The 18,636-nt window shown below is 47.4% G+C and overlaps 1 protein-coding gene across 8 annotated transcripts in view; it reads right to left on the reverse strand.

The window, feature by feature from the left end:
* Window positions 1–18,636, reverse strand: part of ZCWPW1 (zinc finger CW-type and PWWP domain containing 1) — a 115,531-nt gene that overhangs the window by 65,550 nt on the left and 31,345 nt on the right. For 3 of the 8 annotated variants that reach the window (XM_075907298.2, XM_006114661.5, XM_025180446.3), the window contains exons 6-8: window positions 5,787–5,938; window positions 5,398–5,529; window positions 3,612–3,728 (exon numbers count right to left, since the gene is read on the reverse strand). In XM_075907298.2, the coding sequence (XP_075763413.2) occupies window positions 3,612–3,728; window positions 5,398–5,529; window positions 5,787–5,938 (401 nt within the window). The remainder of the gene's footprint in view (window positions 1–3,611; window positions 3,729–5,397; window positions 5,530–5,786; window positions 5,939–18,636) is intronic. The other 5 variants (XM_075907300.2, XM_075907294.2, XM_075907296.2 and 2 more) reach the window with 4 other exon arrangements.

Genomic DNA, 18,636 nt, shown 5'->3' on the forward strand with positions numbered 1-18,636 from the left:
TGTGCAGCCCTTACCTTCACCCCAGGGACTAGGTGGGATGTGACAGATGGGTCCCCACCGCCCTGGGCTGCTTCTGGAGAGAAGCCAGTAGCCACCCCCTGAGCTCTCCTCCTCCTAACCCACTGCCCTGATTCCTGCACTTTCACCCTCTGCCCTGAGCCATTCATCAACCCCTCACCCTGACTCCTGCACCCCACAAAGCCCTGGCCTCCTGCCCTGAACCCCTCTTCATCCCCCAACCCTCATTCTCACACACACCCACCTCCCCAGCCTCCTGCCCTGAGCCCCTACATCCCCAAGGCCATGCCCTGACTCCCACAGTCCCCGCATCACCAGCCCCCTACCCTGAAAGACCTGAGAAACACCAAGTAAGTGTTCTAGCAATAGTAAAAATGGTAATGCAAAAACAAAGCATTCAACATTGTCAAAATGAAACCTGCCTCACAGTGAAAGACTATAACAACTCAGTCTGTTTAGGTCAAGGAGCAGCTTAAGGGGTGACTTCATCAGACTCTACAAGTACCTGCATGGGGAAATGGTTTCTGATACTAGACAAATTATTAATCTAGCACACAAAGGCAGCGAGGTTCAGAGGATAGAGAGCTGATGCTAGGCCGGGGTGGGCAATAAGCAGCCTACAGGCCAGATACAGTTCACCAGGCTTATCCCTTGGTGGGTCTTCAGCACTGTACTTACCTGCACATCCACCAGTACAGCCACTTGCAGAGCCCAGATCACTGTTCCCTGTCAATGGGAACTGCAGGAAGTGATGTGGACCAGGACACCACTTCCCACAGCTCCCACTGGCCAAGAACAGTGATCCACTGTCAATGGGAGCTATGAACATCCATACCTGTAGATGAGCAGGGAAATACTGTGTAGATGACCCACCAGGGGCTAACCTTGGGGAACCAGCTCTGGCCCGCAGACCACCCCTGTGCTAGACAAATTCAGACTAGAAAAAAGGTGAGTTTTTGGACAGAGAGGAGAATTTAGTATTGGAATAACTTATGTAGTAGGGATGTAGTGGCTTTTCTACCACTCAGGGCTTTAAATGAAGACTGGATGTCTTTCTCAAAGACCTGCTATAGCTCAAACAGAAGTTATGCAGGAATCCTTGGCATAATTCTCCAGCCTATGCTACACAGGAGAGCAGATTAGGTGCTCAGAATGGGCCCTAAAAAAATCAATGAATCTATTTATCCTCATCTAGGCTTTGTCTACACCACAGGGTTTTTGTGTAAGAAGCTTTTTGTGGAAGAGATCTTCCGCAAAAACTAATTGTGCAAAAGCACATCCACACCTCAAAAGCACATTGCAAAAGCCTGTGCAATGTGCTTTTGCGCAAGAGAGAGTCCACACTGCATGGACGCTCTTGCGCAAGAAAGTTCTAATTGTCACTAACAGAATGGCCATCAGAGCACCTGTGCTTTTTCTGATAGGCTCTTTTTGCGCAAGAAACCCCTGCAGAGCTTCCACACGTGCCTTTTTGCACAAGAGCTCGTGGGGAGAGGAATAACTATTGGCAAAAGCCCGCTATCCTGTCTATTTACTGTATTTGTGTGTGTGTGTGTGTGCGTGCGCGCGCGCAAAAACGTGCTTGAGGTGTGGATGCTCTGCCAGTTTTGCGCAAAAACCTTGTAGTGTAGACACAGCCCTAGTGTAAATCAGCATCACTGACTTCACTGGAGTCAATAAGTGCCAACCAGAATAAATTTCAAGATTTCCTAGCATTTGCAACCAGGACTGGGTTTTCAAAAGAGCTCAAAACTCATTTAGTTCCAAAATAAATGGGCAGGGCTTCCAAAGATCTCAGGAGAATGGGAAGTAGAGCTTTTATGGCAAATCCAGCCCTAAACACCTCTGCTGGCTGAAAACCTGACCCTTGTTTGTGTAACTAAATAGGCGCTGAATGGTCTGCATAAGCTGCTTTCTCAGGAGGCCTATTGTAGAGGATTTTTGTGACGACACTTGTGCTTTAGAAATTATGCTAAGCCCACAAAATTTGTTTCTGCTCTCCTCCTTAATAGCCAGACAAATGATCACTAGTAGTTTGGGCTCAATTTGAGCTGGTGACCTATAGCAGGGGTGGGAAATAATTTTTGATGGGGGTCTACTCCAAGTTTTTGGAAAGGGGTCGAGGGCTGTTCTATGATATTAATGGAGGAGATGCAGGTTGGGTGCAGAAGGGAGCTTGGGGTAAAGGACTGGGGTGCAGGAGGGAGAACACAATTTGGGAGGGAGTTTGGGTGAAAGAGGTGGATATGACCTAGGGCAGGGGACTAGAGTGCAGGGGTTTGGGATGTGACCTAGGATAGGAGGGGATTGTGATCTGGGGCAGGAGACTGGGGTGCCAAATATGGGAGGAGGCATGGGTGCAAGCAGGGGGCAGAGGGTTTGTATATATTGATTGAGGGGAGGCAGAAAAGGGCTGGGGTGCCAGAAGCAGGCTGTGGCCAAGATTCTTACTTGTCAGCTGCAAACTAGCCTGCCTGCCTGAAGAGCTTAAAATGTTTCCCAGCCAGTCAGCCAGCCTGCTTGCCTGGCCATGTGCTTCATGAATAACTCAGCAGTAAAGAGGGGACAGGGGACGTGGTTCTTCTTGGCTGCCTGTTACTCCAACAAGCAGCTCCCATTGGCAGGTTTCTGCAGAAACTGGCCAATGGGAATGTACTGGGGGCGGGGTACTCCTAAATCTTCCTCCCTCCCCTCCAGTTTTACAACAGAAACAGAGCCCTGCAGCTGAGTTTCTGCAGGGCTCACAGGGCTGCAGGGCAAGCAAAGCAGCCTGCCTGGTGCTCCCTGCTGCCTCCACAGGCCAGATCCGGAGGCTTGGTGGGCCAGATCCAGCCTGCAGGCCGTATTTTGCCCAGGCCTAACTTATAGGGATATTAGATACTGTGTAATTTAATAATCATAGCAGTTACACAATTATTCGATAGTCCCTGGAGACAGGGCCAGCAGCCAGTGTGCTCCCAGCCCCACTTCTGGGGGGCCTCATCTGCATCCCACAGAGCAGCCTCTGTCACCAGCAAGCTTGGGCCTGGCGCAGACAGAGGCTGCTCTGCGGCAGCAGCGCCTGTCTGCAGTGGGGGCCCAAGCTCCCTGCGGACAGAGGCTGCTTTGGCATCCAGCCTTCTCCACCCCATGCTGCTGCCTCTGATACAGAGGCAACAGTGGGGGGTAGGGGGAGAGGCAACTCTGTAAAGCTGGTGCTCGGGGGAAGTCAGCTTTTAAGCTGGCTCCCCCTGAGCGTTGGCTCCCACCTGCCTCCCCTCACTTCTACAGAAAGCAACAATACAAGAGAAGCCATCTTGAAAACTGGCTTACCTTGTATACTGGCTCCCTCCTGTTGCTGCCTCTCTATCAGAGGCAGCAGCATGGAGATCGGGGGGGCAGGTGGCTCCACAGGATCTGGTGCTCATGGGGAGTTGGCTCCTGTCTCCCCACCTCTTGCTGCCTCTGATACAGAGGCAGCAGGCAAGGGAGGGACATGCATGTAGTAGTTAGGATTAACTAATAAGCCCAGGCTTATCCGCTAATTGTTTAAACAACTATACACTAACATCCCTAGCGACCGTAAGGTCAAAGAAGGCTGCTACACTGTTTACCGGTGTTTTGGCTGCATGTCCAGTCTTCGGGAAGAACTGAGGGATCGACATCACTACTAAGACGCCGCCATTTCTCACAGCTGGGATAAGAACATTGGACCCATGCCACACACTGATCTACAGAACATCAACAAAAACACACATCAGCAGGCACCTTGCACAACCTAGAGGCTCCAGAAGACAAAGAAACTGAACACGAAATCCTTGTTAATCTAAACTTGCAATTTTTGAGGGTTTGTCTACACAGGTCAGGATAATTTACAGGTGTCACTAATCTGATACAACTACATTGGATGAGCTGCACTGAAAGAAGTCCCTGAGCGGACACACTCGTTTCGATAAAAGTTGCCTGTCAATAAAAGGAGAAGGATATAGCAGTAGTTATAGAGTATTTTTAAAGATAGAATCTCGCTTAAAAAGAATTATTGTGGGGCAGTCCTATGGCCTTTGTTATGCTGGACTTTGTTATGTTAGACTAATTGATCACAAGTCCCTTTTGACCTTGGAACAGGGGTGGGCAATAATTTTTGATGGGGGGGGCACTCCAAAATTTTGGGAAGTGGTGGAGGGCCATACTTTTCCATGATATTAATGGAGCAGATGCAGGTTCTGGGATGCAGGTAGGGTACAGAAGGAGCTTGGGGTAAAGGACTGGGGTGCAGGAGGGAGAATGGCATCTGGGAGGGAGATTGAGTGAAGGAGGTAGATACAACCTAGCGCAGGGAACTGGAGTACAGGGGTTTGGGATGTGACCTAGGATAGGAGATTGTGATCTGGGGCAGCAGATTGGGGTGCCAAATTTGGGAGGAGGAATGGGTGCAAGTGGGGGGTAGAGGGTTTGTGTATGTTGATTGGGGGGGCAGAAGGTTGGTGAAGGGTGGGGCTGGGATGCCAGAGGCAGGCTCTGGCCAGGAGATTTACCAGCCAGCAGCCAAACTAGCCTGCTTGCCTGCAGAGCTAAGGCTTGCAGAGCTTAAAATGTTTCCCAGACAGCCAGCCTGCCTGCCCAGCCATGTGCTTGTGTGAATAACTGAGCCAAGGAGAGTGGGTGTGGTTCTTCTTGGCTGCCTGTTAGTCAAACAGGCAGCTCCCTTTGGCTAGTTGCTGTCTAGAAATCAGCCAATGGGATTGTGATGAGGCAGGGGCAGCTCCTGAAGCTTTCCCCCCATTCCCTCCAGTTCTGAAATAGAAACAGGGATCAGCAGCCATATCATGTGGGGCTGCAGGGAAAGCAATGGAGCCTGACTGGGGTTCCCCACTGCCGCCGCGGGCTGGATCCCATGGCTTGGTGGATCAGATCTGACCCATTTTGCCCAGGCCTCCCTTGGAATCTATGAATCCACTAGCATAGAGCTTGCCAAACCTGTCAGTTTCCTGTAGTGCCAGAAGCTCTCTATGGGGCCTTAGGGAAGACACCACTCCCTGACTCAGTTTCCAATCTATACTATGGGGATAACCGACCCCATGCAGCAGCTGGGATGATAAACATATTAAAAAGTATGATATGCTTTGAGATCAATTGATTATGAAAATAAACCAAATGAAGGCCATTTTTATTCTGAATGAGAGCATTCCTAAGCAACTCTGTTTAAATTCACACCTTTAATTAATCCAGATTAATTTTCCTGAGTATAAACAAAACCTCCCCATTATTTTGAAAGGCATGGGGCTAGCCCCAAGCCAATCAAGTGCTGGAAGTCTCCATGTTTATTCAATTTACACCCAGGTTTCTCTCTTGGCTCTCTCTAACTCGGTGTTAAACTTTCAGAAACAGGACTGAGCTCACTGAAAGCACTTCCTCCTCCTTCCTCCGTTTCCTCTTGGTCAGTGATCAGGGTGTAGCCTTGAACTATTTTCTTTGGCTCTCCTTTCCGGTGACACTTACGCCTTTCTTTGTTCGCTTCCGTGCTCTCATCTGCTACAGACAAAAAGAAAACATAAGACTTAAAAACACAGATGGAAGTGGTGGGAGCAAAGACTGTTGTGACAAAGTCACGGTCTACTGTTGAGTGACAAATACTGGAGCAAACTTCTGTCAGACTTAAAAACTCCTACGCATCCTTGATTTCATGGGGGAGGGGAGGAGGATGCACTCCATTGCAGTAGGCTAGCATAAAGATTTGTAACGCACTTAAATCCTACTTCAGGATATATTTTTACACACAAAAGACTTACACATTTCCTTTCTCTTCTTGTTCAAAGGAAGTTTATTGCATTTCTTTGGTTTGGCCATAGACTCCTTTAGGTCCACAGCAAAGACTCTTCCTTTTGGGTCATCACTCCCCAGAACCAAATTCTCTGCAGGTAGGGATGTTTCCAAAGTTTCTCTAAAAAAAACATTCAGAGGATCAATTTATTATTGTTATTTATCATTTGGATGATGCTGAATGAACAGAGAACAAAAAGATGATCCCCTGATTCATAGTTCACTTGTTAGCATGAGATTAATCTGAATACCATAAAGATGACAATATGACTTGCCTTAACCAATATGAAAAAAATTAAAATACAGATAAATTTCAGAGTGGTAACTGTGTTAATTTGTTTCAGTAAAAACAGATTTAGATAGATCACATTAGGGCTTTGTGTTGCAAAACAGATGTGGAAAGATGATTGTTCTAATTTCAAATCCACTTTGCCTAGAGGAAACAAAAAACAGGACTATGTAGCACTTTAAAGACTAACAAGATGGTTTATTAGGTGATGAGCTTTCGTGGGCCAGACCCACTTCCTCAGATCTGGCCCACAAAAGCTCATCACCTAATAAACCATCTTGTTAGTCTTTAAAGTGCTACATAGTCCTGTTTTTTGTTTCAGCTACACCAGACTAACACGGCTACATTTCTATCACTATTTGCCTAGAAGATGAGTGAGGGGATCAGGTCCGATTTTTATTAAGCTTCACATGACAGTTCATATAGGATAGGTTTTTCAAAACTGCCTGCAGGGATAAAACACTCCACCTCATTCTCTCTGGACCCCTTGAGGGTCCTACTCTTTCAGCATCCTCAAGTTATTTTCTGGTTGATTAATGATATTTTATACAGAGAACTTGCACCACCTAGAGGCCATACCGTATCTTGTACTTCTAAAGCAAGTGCTTGCCCCTTCCCGCTTCCCCTGCAAAAATTAAGTTAAAAAGGGCAAAAGGTCCAGGTCAATAATGGCAGGTGAAGCTAAAGAAACAGGAGAAGGCTGGCTTATTTGTACACAATGCATAGGAATGGTAACAGCTTCATGTGCCTTGAAAATGGCAGTAATACACGTTTGGTTCCCTGGGTGATTGTAACACATTTTAATTAAGCCTCACTGCATCCCCTGTGAAACACAGGCCTTGTCTACACTTGCAAGTTTTGTCGCCAAAAAATCCTTTTTGGTGACAAAACCCAGAGAGCATCCACATTGCGACATGACAAAAATTGCAGCAAACACCCAGTTTTAGCGACAGAAAGCTTCCACCTCTGCATGAGACTCCCCCCCTTTATTGTCACCAATCATGCAGTGTGTACAATAGGGTTTTAATCACCTTTATTCACCTCCAGCATGTTTCCCACAATGCCCGATAAGCCACTCTGATCAGCGCTTTGAACTCTGCTGCTCTGCAGCCACATAAAAAGGTAAACAGATGCTCCACTCCCACCTGCGATCCCTGGTAACTTTAAAAATCCATTTCCTGGTGTCTGGTTTGTTGTGTGGTGGTCTTTATGATGAATTCTCAGGGAATCAGGGGTGAATATTACTCAAAATGCTCTCCTACTTGACGCAATGAAGAGCTTATGAATCTTATCAGTGTGTAGGGAGAAGAATCGGTGTAATCTCAGCTGCGAGTAACCCATAGGAACTAGGACACATACAGTCACATTTCTTAAGCCCTATATTAAAGGAGTATGAGCAAGACACCCTAAAATGCAGAGCCAAGATAAAGAAACTTAAGCATGTGCACCAGAAAGCAAAGGAGGCAAACAGCCAGTCTGGTCTGCAATAGCAACATACCTTTTTATAAAGAACTGGACACAATCCTGGGTGGGGACCTCATGTCCACAACCAAGCAGAGTGTGAATATGTCTGATAGCAAAGAGTCAGAAACACTTGTTTCAGAGACAGAAATTATTGATGAAGAAATAGAAGTAGACAAAGGGCTTAGGGTTCATCCGGTGACAACCAGAGCATTAAGCAGCAAGGAATTGTTCAACATGGATTCATAAAGGGCAAGTCATGCCTGACCAATCTGATTAGCTTCTAAGATGAGGTAACTGGATCTGTGGATATGGGAAAGTCAGTGGATGTGACTTTAGCAAAGCTTCTGATATGGCCTCCCACAATATTCTTGCGAGTAAGTTAAGGGACTATGGATTGGATAAATGGACTTTAAGATGGATAGAAAGCTGGCTAGACTGTCAGGCCCAATAGGTAGTGATCAACGGCTTAATATCAGGTTGGCGGTTGGTTTCTAGCGGAGTGCCCAAGGATCTGTTCTAGGACCGATTTTGTTCAATATCTTTATTAATGACCTGGACGAGGGAATGGATTGTACCCTCAGCAAGTTCACAGATGACACTAAGCTAGGGGGAGAGGTAGATACATTGGGGGGCAGGGATAGGGTCCAAAGTGACCTGGACAGATTAGAGGATTGGGCCACAAGAAACCTGATGAGGTTCAACAAGGACAAGTATAGAGTCCTGCGCTTGGGGCGGAAGACTCCCAAGCATTGTTACAGGCTGGGGACTGAATAGCTAAGTAGGGGTATGTCTACACTACAGCACTAATTCGAACTAACTTAATTCAAATTAGTTAATTCGAACTAAGCTAATTCGAACTAGTGCATCTAGAACTAAAAACTAGTTCAAATTAGCGTTTTGCTAATTCGAACTAGCATGTCCACATTGAGTGGACCCTGAACCGAGGTTAAGGATGGCCGGAAGCAGTGCTGGCAGGGCATCAGATGAGGACTTAGAGCGTGGAGCTGCTGTCTCAGGCTAGCCGAGGGCTGTGCTTAAAGGGACCCGACCCCCACCCCGGACAGACAGTTCTCAGGGGTTCCCCGCTTGCAAAGCAGTCCTGGCTTGGAGTGCCCTGAGTGCCCACACTGGGCACATCACAGCACTCGGCCATCAGCCTGGCTGCACTTGCCGCAGGCTGCCATCCAGGGGGGAAGTTGATCGGAGGGCTGCAGGACAGCTTCCACCCCGAGGAGCCCACAGAGCCACCCCAGTCCTCCCCATTGGGGGCTCATACCCCATTCCTCCCTCACCTCCTTCCACTTACCCCTCCCTAGCCCCCCTTCCTGATGTACAAAATAAAGGACACGTGTGTTCAAAAATAGAAACTCTCTTTATTGAACAAAACTCGGGGAGACTGGGAAAAGGAGGTGGGAGAGGGGAAGAGAGGGGGTGGGAGAGATGAGGGCAACTAAAATGATCAGGGGTTTGGAACAGGTCCCATATGAAGAGAGGCTATAGAGACTGGGACTTTTCAGCTTAGAAAAGAGGAGACTGAGGAGGGATATGATAGAGGTCTATAAAAGCATGAGTAGTGTGGAGAGGGTGCATAAAGAAAAGTTCTTCATTAGTTCCCATAATAGAAGGACTAGAGGACACCAAATGAAATGAATGGGTAGCAGGCTTCAAACTAATAACAGAAAGTTCTTCTTCACAAAGCAAATAGTCAACCTGTGGAACTCCTTGCTGCAGGAGGCTGTGAAGGCTACAACTAGAACAGAGTTTAAAGAGAAGTGAGATAAAGTCATGGAGATTGGGTCCATAGAGTGCTATTAGCCAGGGGGTAGAAATGGTGTTCCTGGCCTCTGTTTGTGGAAGGCTGGAGATGGATGGCACGAGACAAATGGCTTGGTCATTGTCTTTGGTCCATCCCCTCCAGGGTACCTAGTGTTGGCCGCTGTCGGCAGACAGGCTACTGGGCTTGATGGACCTTTGGTCTGATCAAGTACGGCCATTCTTATGTTTTTATGTTCTAAGCTCAGGGCTCAGGTTCAGGGGTCTCACTGGACCACCCTGATTTTCATGCAAACCTGCTCCTGGGTGGTCAGGCTGGCAGCTATCCTGCCCTAGACGGCCACTTTCCTGTGCCTAGTGCGGACGTTGTGGATGAGGTCCACGATCTCCGCACTGGACCAGGTGGGTGCCCGCCTCTTGCGGTCCTGGGCAAGCTCCCGGGAGCCGCCAGCCTGGTCCCGGGAAGAGGGGGAGGGCTGGGGGGCATTGGGTGGCTGGCTCAAGCCGTGCCAGGTGCAGGGTCTGCTGGCTGGGTGCTGGTAGGCTTGCACCTGGCACGGGCATCGTAGCCAGCCCATGCCCCTTTAAGGGGTCCGGGGCCGGGAGGGGGGCAATAGAGTTTCCCTGGTGTTGGCCAGAGTGGCCACCAGGGAAAGCTGGGGAGGGCTAGCCTCCCACTAGTTCGAATTAAGGGGCTACACACCCCTTAATTCGAACTAGTAAGTTCGAACTAGGCTTAGTCCTCATACAATGAGGTTTACCTAGTTCGAAATAAGCGCTCCGCTAGTTCGAATTAAGTTCAAACTAGCAGAGCGCCTGTGTAGCGCCTATCAAAGTTAATTCGAACTAACATCCGTTAGTTCAAATTAACTTTGTAGTGTAGACATACCCACTCTGTGGACAAGTGTAGAATTATTACAAATTGTTTCCATGTGCAATTGCTGCACAAGTCTACACTGTACTTTCTTAGGAACCCATGCCCAATACTCCACCCCTACCCTTTACCAGCCCCTTTAAAGCTCACCATGAACAAAGGGTCTGGAAAGATGTCTTTGACGTTAGAGTAACAACAAAAGTGGCAAGTTTTATTCAGACACATGCATGCTAGCGAAATGCTACAATCTTTATCATGAATAGTACAGTCACTCAATTTGTTAATGGTTCCTTTTCCACACCAGACCTTGAGAAGTTCACCAGCAAACATCACCAGGAGACAGACTCCATCAACTAAGGAAAAAATCATGCAAGATGAGGGAAGATCTGGTCAAGCATGTATTGTGTCACTCAACTCTTCAAACAGAGAAAAGGGAGCAAAGAAAACCTTTGGAGATTAAAGCAAGAACACAAAACACTGAGTGCATGCTAAAGTTCAAGGAAGACCAAAACAAGATGCTGAAATGTTTTATCAAGATGCCGAGAAAACACAATCAGAGGCCTCACTGTCAACACATGCAGAACTCTTTTCATAGCAACCATCCCTCCACACATCAGTCTCCATGGCCACAAAATTCTTTATTCAGCAATCCTCCCTCTATACCTATACACTGTGGCTACATCTACATTGGCATGATCTTGCGCAAATATTCTTTAACTCAAGAGTTTTTGCGTTAAAGTATTTGCGCAAGAGAGTGTCTACACTGGCATGTGCCTTTGCACAAGAGATGTGCTTTTGCGCAAGAGCATCTGTGCCAGTGTAGACGCTCTCTTGTGCAAGAAAGCTCCGATGGCCATTTTAGCCATCAGGCTTTCTTGCGCAAGAAATTCATGTTGCCTGTCTACACTGGCCTCTTGCGCAAGAACAGTTGCGCAAAAGGGCTTATTCCTGAGCGGGAGCATCATAGTTCTTGTGCAAGAAGCACTGATTTCACACATTAAAACGTCAGTGTTCTTGCGCAAGAACTCCCTGCCAGTGTAGACAGGCAGCATGTTTTTGCGCAAAAGCGGCTGCTTTGGCACGAGATCGCGCCAATGTAGACACAGCCTCAGGGTATGTCTACACAGCAGAGCTAAACTTGAAATTGCATTTAGCTAATTGCATAGCTTAAATCAAAATAGCTTTCTTCGAATTTGGGCACATCTACACAGCACTTATTTCAAAATAGAGCTCTCTTCCTCTGACTTCCCTTACACCTCATACAATGAGGTTTACAGAAGTCAGAGCAAGAGGCCTGTTATTTCAAATTTCTTTTGAAATAACAGGCATTGTGTGTAGATGCGCAATATGTTCTTTTAGAATAACTGATGTTATTCCAAAATAACGCTGCTGTGTAGACATACCCTCATTTTCACAACACACTCCACTCCCTGTGAAAGCAGCTGTGACTTTAACAGCTGGATGTTAACACAATTGTGAAGTTTTCCAATAGCCTTTTCCATCCTTTACCTCCAAACATCCTGACTGAAAGACATCAATAAAGATATATATGATGCAGGTTTCCATGAGTTTATTTTGTGTGACACTACTCACACCAATTGCTCTAGCCCCTGCGGGAAGTCTGAAATATCCCTTGGGTTTAGTGGAATGCCCCTCTCGGGATGAGCAGTGGGATGAGGCAAGGAAGCAATCCCAACACAGAAATGTCAGCTCACCTCACTGTCAAATTGATTCCTCAGAGCCTCCCTGATATCAATGGCCACCCTATGGGCTCTTTTAACAATATGAGTGTTTAGCTGTTCAAACTGTGCACCCAGGCACTATGTTTCATAGTTCCACCCACAGCCAAATGCTTCATCCTTACTCTCACACAAATTATGTAAGCAACAGCATGTGGCCACCACTTTGGGGATATAATCCTCCAAAAGGTCTAGGCTGCCATAAATACACCTCCATCTCATTTTCAATCTGCCATGCAACATTGGCTTAGTCTATTGTTGAACTTCTTCTTACTGCTCTCCAGGTGCCCGTGCAAGGCTTAATGAGCTATGGCTATAAAGGGTTAATCACATCACCTAAGATCACTATGGGTACGGTGAACATATTTTCTAAACCAAAAATGGGGACACATTGGCCATGCCCCTTGACTCCATTAGCCATGCCTACTGACCCCGAGGCTCTGCCCACCTGCCATAAGAAGTTCCGCTCCCGTTAGTATTCCTGGGATCAAGATGGACATGACCAGTAGTAAAGGGTGTCATGTGATCTCTCTAAGGATCTCCCACCATCCTCTAACAATAGGGATGGGTTTGGACTCATAGGACTCCCCCATGCAACTATACTGCAATTGCATTAACAACCCCAGCCTCAAACCTGGGGTCCCATAAGACTACAGTGCTAGGAGTCCAACCTCAATTCAAGATGAAATCCAGACTCCTAGGCCTATTTCTTTGCAATGAAGATGCAGCCCCATCTGACTCAAGGCCTGGAAGTCATCCAGAACTATCCCACAATTTCACGGGACAACTTCCTTAATCCTCATAACAAGTGATGCTTACTGGTTCCAATTAATTGGTAATCGGAGGGGCTGGGGGCAGGGGGCTGCTCCAGCCCCACAGAGGGCCTGCTGCACACAGGGGAGTTCTTGTCCAGAGCTGCCCCTTTTTGTGGGGCTGCCGTGGGCCCCACAGGCAGAGATTGCCCCAGTGTCCAGAACAGCCTCCCTCTGTGGGGAGTTCAGCCTGCTGTGGACAGGGACTGCTCAGGAGAGGACTGGGAGCTGCTGGCAGCCCCAGTGTGATGTAATATCAATAGGTTAACTAATTAATGGGAATTTACATCCCTAATGAGAAGTATTGCAACTGCATTTTTTAAGTTACTGCAAAACTATCAAGTGTCCTCTGTTTCCACAAGCCAAAATAACAATATTGAACTAAGCATGACAATTACAGGGTGGAGACCACCATGTCATTAACCCACATCACCAGTGCTTGAAAAGTACATTTCCATAAAGGTCAATGGGGCTGGGCTATTTTATATGTAAAGCTACTGAGAAATTTATATGTAAATACTATGATGGCAATGCCTCTATACTATGTAAATAATATCATATATATAGTAGCCCAATGTCTGTGACTCTGTAACGCTGAAATGTTGGCTGTTCCCTCTGGGCGGCGCTGTTGTCTCCCGCTGTGGCGCTTGGCTAACTTCTGCACTGCTCAGCTGGGCCGCTGCAGGGGAGCCCAAACGGCCGCTTGCTCTGCTTGCTCCCCCGCGGCAGCCCGGCTAAGTGGCACAGAAGTCAGCCGAGCACCACAGCGGGAGGCGAAGGGGGGCGGGGAGGTGATGTGCGGAGTGACAGCGGCTCCATGCCCCGCCCACTGGCCGTGAATGTCACCGCCCCGACCCCCTTTGCCTCCCATTGTAACGCTCAGCTGACTTCTGCACTGCTCAGCCGGGCCACCACGGGGGAGCAAGTGGAGCAAGTGGCCGTTTGGGCTCCCCCGCGGTGGTCCAGCTGAGCGGCGCAGAAGTCAGCTGAGCACCACAGCGGGAGACGAAGGGGGGCGGGGCGGTGACGTGCGGTGTGACAGCGGCTCCAGGCCCCGCCCCCTGGCCATGAATATCACCGCCCCGCCTCCTTTCGCCTCCCGCGTGACACTTGGCTGACTTCTGCACTGCTCAGCCGGGCCACCACGTGGGAGCAAGTGGCACAAACGACCGTTTGGGCTCCATGGTCCCCTGAGTGAGAGGCAGGAGGGGGAGAAGAGAAAGAGAGAGACAGAGAGAGGCAGGAGGCAGAGGAGAGCTGAGGGGGGGGAGGGAGGCAGTAGGAGGAGAGAGAGAGAGAGAGACCGGAGGCACAGGAGAGAAGATCGACATGGAGGAGACACCTGAAAATCCCATCTTATGACGGGCTAATTGGCTAGTCTAATAATAATCACCAAATGAGACCATTTCCCAACCTGCTTACAAAGGACCTGATGCAATTTAAACTTTAAGCTAGGATTGGGCCCAAAGCAATCTGTTGATATTACTCAAGAAGATCCAGTTAACATTTAGTCAACCTTCAAAAATATAGAGGACCAATCAGTAAAAGCCCCAATGCCTGGTAGAGGCAATCTGAAGAAAACTGGAGGGACTTTGAATTGACTTCTTCTGACAACAGCGCTTTCTCGCACTGATTGGTCCCCTATATTTTTGAAGGTCTTTAGCACAGGTTTTACACTGTGTGTCAGAATAACTCAGAAATGCATTGTCACAGCTAACTCCATTCAAGTTGAGGCAACATGAAGCCCAAAGACAGAAGAACAAATCCCTTGAAACTGGAAGTCAAAATATCTCATCTCTTCACAGAACTCACAAAGGGCTTGTTTACTCAGACACGCAAATAATGACAACCCTCTATGTAGAGCATGGATTCCCAAACTGGGGGGCGTGAAGAAATTCCAGGGGGGGGCGCGAGGTGACCCAGCCCCCACTCTTTAAATCCCCCCCTAAGTTTTGCTGCTATTTTTGTTTTTCCGCTCAGGTCAGTTCCTTTTTTTTTTTTTGCTCAACAAGTTTTGCTGTTATGGGGGGGGGTGTGAGGGTTTTTCAAAAATCAAAAAGGGGGCGTGATGCCAAAAAGTTTGGGAACCACTGCAGTAGCGAGAAGATATATCCTGCCTCACTGTGGACGCACCAACTGTTTTCACATGGCCTCTTAACACACTGTTTAAATCATCAACTGCTTGGATGAGAACGACTCACAGTGAGTCTGTCCATCATCCACACTGGAGTGACACAGTGATTTCACTGCTGTGGTAAGAGACCCAATCTCTTTGTGGACTCTTGTGGAGCAGCAAGTAACCTGGGGTGGTCTCTCAGGGGAGAGGCCGAGGGTGACTCTGTTTCAGTGGTTAGAACATAAGAACGGCCGTACTGGGTCAGACGAAAGGTCCATTTAGCCCAGTAGACTGTCTGCCGACAGTGGCCAGCACCAGGTGCCCCGGAGAGGGTGGACTGAAGACAATGATCAAGCGATTTGTCTTGTGCCATCCATCTTCAGCCTCTGACAGACAGAGGCCAGGGACACCATTCCTACCCCTTGGCTAATAGCACTCCATGGACCCAACCCTCCATGAATTTATCTAGCTTCTCTTTAAACTCTGTTATAGTTCTAGCCTTCACAGCCTCCTCTGGCAAGGAGTTCCACAAGTTGACTATGCGCTGTGTGATGAAGAACTTTCGCTTATTAGTTTTAAACCTGCTACCCATTAATTTCATTTGGCGTCCTCAACCTTTTTGGCCTGTGGCCTGGCTCAATGTATATACCTTGCCGCAGACCACCAGTTGATAATGGAAACTCACCATTAATTACATAATTATGCTCAAACCATTTTGCTAATGCTGCAGCTAGGGAGAATGGTTTAATTTAAATTATTAAACAGATTAAGTGTTTTAACTTTCTCACGTTAATTTGTCAAACTTCATTTTAAATAAAGTAAATATTAATTTTTGTTCAACAGAAAAGGCTTCAATGTTTTCTTTATTTATGTCATGGGTGGGCAAACTTTTTTGGGTCAGGGGCCACTGACCCACAGATAAATCAGTTGGGGACCACACAAGTGAGAAACAAAACTCCCCTTCTCAAAACTCCCAACTCTCACTGAGGTGGCCCCCAACTGAGACACCTCACTTCTCTGGTGCTCCAGCCCCACAGGATGAAGGGAAGGGACAGGGAGGACTGAGGTTCAGGACTTCCCATAGGTCAGATTTATTTTCTAGTGGATTTTATGGACCCCCTTAGGTTCTGGGGTGGGGACAAAAATGAGTTCATTGTGTGGGACAGGGCTGCCAGTGAGTGGGATAGGGATGGGGTGCAGGATCTGAGAGGGAGGTGTAGGCAGAAGGGGGAGAGGTTGCGAAGTCTGGACGGGAGATAGCGTTCAGAAGCAGGCTGGTAGTAGGGTCTCTAACCAGGGGGAGAGAGCAGGAGCAAGGAAGGGTGCAGTGTGTGGCCAGGAGGGAGGGTGCAGGAGCAACGGTAGATGCAGGAGAAGGGTGGGGGGTAGGGTGTCTGGCCAAGGGGGATAGTGCAAAGGTGGACTAATGAGAGAGAGTCTTCAGTGGGCTAACGATTTACAGCTGGATATACCACCAACTTTTGATGAGATACAAAAAGCTGTTAAACAGATGAAGTCTGGAAAGGCACCTGGCAGTGATGCAATTCTATCAGAATGTATAAAAGCTGCTGGTGGCCAGCTGATGTACCATCTCACCCATTTATTTAGCATCATTTAGGAGAAGGAGCTAGTCCCCCTGGTCTTCAAAGATGCCCTGATTGTACATATATATAAGAGGAAAGGTGACCATGCATCTTGTGATGACCATCGGGGCATCTCTCTGCTCTCTATAGCTGGTAAGATCCTGGCCCGCATCCTTTACAATCGGCTCTCACAACATGTGTTTAAAAATGGTATTATTCCTGAAAGCCAGTGCGGATTTCATGCCGGTCAAGGCATTGCTGATGTGATATTTACAGCCAGACAGATACAAGAGAAATATAGAGAGCAACATCAGCCCCTCTATGTGATTTTCATCGATTTGACCAAGGCGTTCGACACAGTCAACAGAAATGGGCTCTGGAAAATACTTGGATGAATTGGTTGTCCTGAAAAATGTATCAACATTATTCAGTTTCTCCATGATGGCATGCTTGGTCGCGTCCTTGACAATGGGGACACATCAGCACTTTTTGAAATATCAAACGGTACAAAGCAAGAATGTGTCCTTGCTCCTCTGCTGTTCAACATCTACTTTTCAATTATGCTGATAGTTGCTTTTAAGGACTGCACGTTGGGCATACCTATTCAGTTTCGAACAGATGGAAGTATTTTCAATCTCTGGAGACTCCAGGCTTGCACTAAAGTAGTTACTACAACTATTCGTGACCTTCTGTTTGCCGATGACTGTGCATTGCTGGCTCATTAAGTGAAGGATGCACAGAAGCTTTTTGATTGCTTTGTTACTTCTGCTCACTGTTTTGGAATCACAGTGAGCCTCAAGAAGACAGAAGATATGCCTCAGCATGTCTGGAAAGAGCCTAGCACTCCAGTGTTTACTGCTGCTGGTACAGTCTTTAAGGGTATGTCTACACTACCACCCTAGTTTGAACTAGGGTGGTTAATGTAGGCAACCGAAGTTGCAAATGAAGCCCGGGAAATTCAAATCCCGGGCTTCATTTGCAACTTCGGTTGCCTACATTAACCACCCTAGTTCAAACTAGGGTGGTAGTGTAGACATACCCTAAGGCTGTTGATAAGTTCTGCTATCTGGGAAGTGTACTGTCCTCTAGCATAAATATCAGAGAGTTAGCCGTGTTAGTCTGAATCTGCAAGAACAATGAGAAGTCCTGTGGCACCTTACAGACTAATAGATATATTGGAGCATAAGCTTTCGTGGGCAAAAACCCACTTGACATGCATCTGACGAAGTGGGTCTTTGCCCACGAAAGCTTATGCTCCAATATAGCTGTTAGTCTATAAGGGTATGTCTACACTAGCCCCCTAGTTCGAACTAGGAAGGCTAATGTAGGCATTTGAAGTTGCAAATATCTCGCTCTCGATTTACAAGTCCGGACTAACTGCTTGCGTCTACACGTGGTAGGGACCCGGTATTTTGAATTACAGCCCCTAAATTGAACTATCTGCTAAACCTCCTTGCAGGAGGAATAACAGGTAGTTCGATTTAGGGGCTTTAATTAGAAATACCGGGTCCCTGCCACGTGTAGACGCAAGCAGTTAGTCCGGACTTGTAAATTTAAAAAAATGGCGACTGGCTGGGAAGATGCAAATCGCGAGCGAGATATTTGCAACTTCAAATGCCTACATTAGCCTTCCTAGTTCAAACTAGGGGGCTAGTGTAGACATACCCTTATATACTAACAGCTATATTGGAGCATAAGCTTTCATGGGCAAAGACCCACTTCGTCAGATGCACATGCCCTGCCACGTGCGGGCAGTTAGTCCGGACTTGTAAATTTCAAAAATGGCGACTGGCCAGGAAGATGCAAATCAAGAGCAGGATATTTAAACCCCGAGCTTGATTTGCAACTTCAAATGCCTACATTAGCCTCCCTAGTTCGAACTAGAGGGCTAGTGTAGACATACCCTCAGATGCCACAGGACTTCTCGTTGCTCTAGCACAAATGTGGATCTTGATGTATCTGCTCGACTAGCCAAAGCCAGCGTTGCCTTTGGAAAACTGACCAAACGGCTATGGAATGACCATGGTATTAAACTTCATATCAAGATAGCGGTTTATCAGGCAGTTGTCCTGAATGTCCTGCGGTATGGCTTGGAGTCATGGACAATATAGTGTCACCATGTTTCGAAGCTCAATCAGTTCCATATGCATTGTCTGAGGAAGACTGTCC

This window comes from Pelodiscus sinensis, chromosome 22 (assembly GCF_052426305.1).
Source record: "Pelodiscus sinensis isolate ZL-2025 chromosome 22, ASM5242630v1, whole genome shotgun sequence".
Classification (NCBI taxonomy): domain Eukaryota; kingdom Metazoa; phylum Chordata; order Testudines; family Trionychidae; genus Pelodiscus; species Pelodiscus sinensis.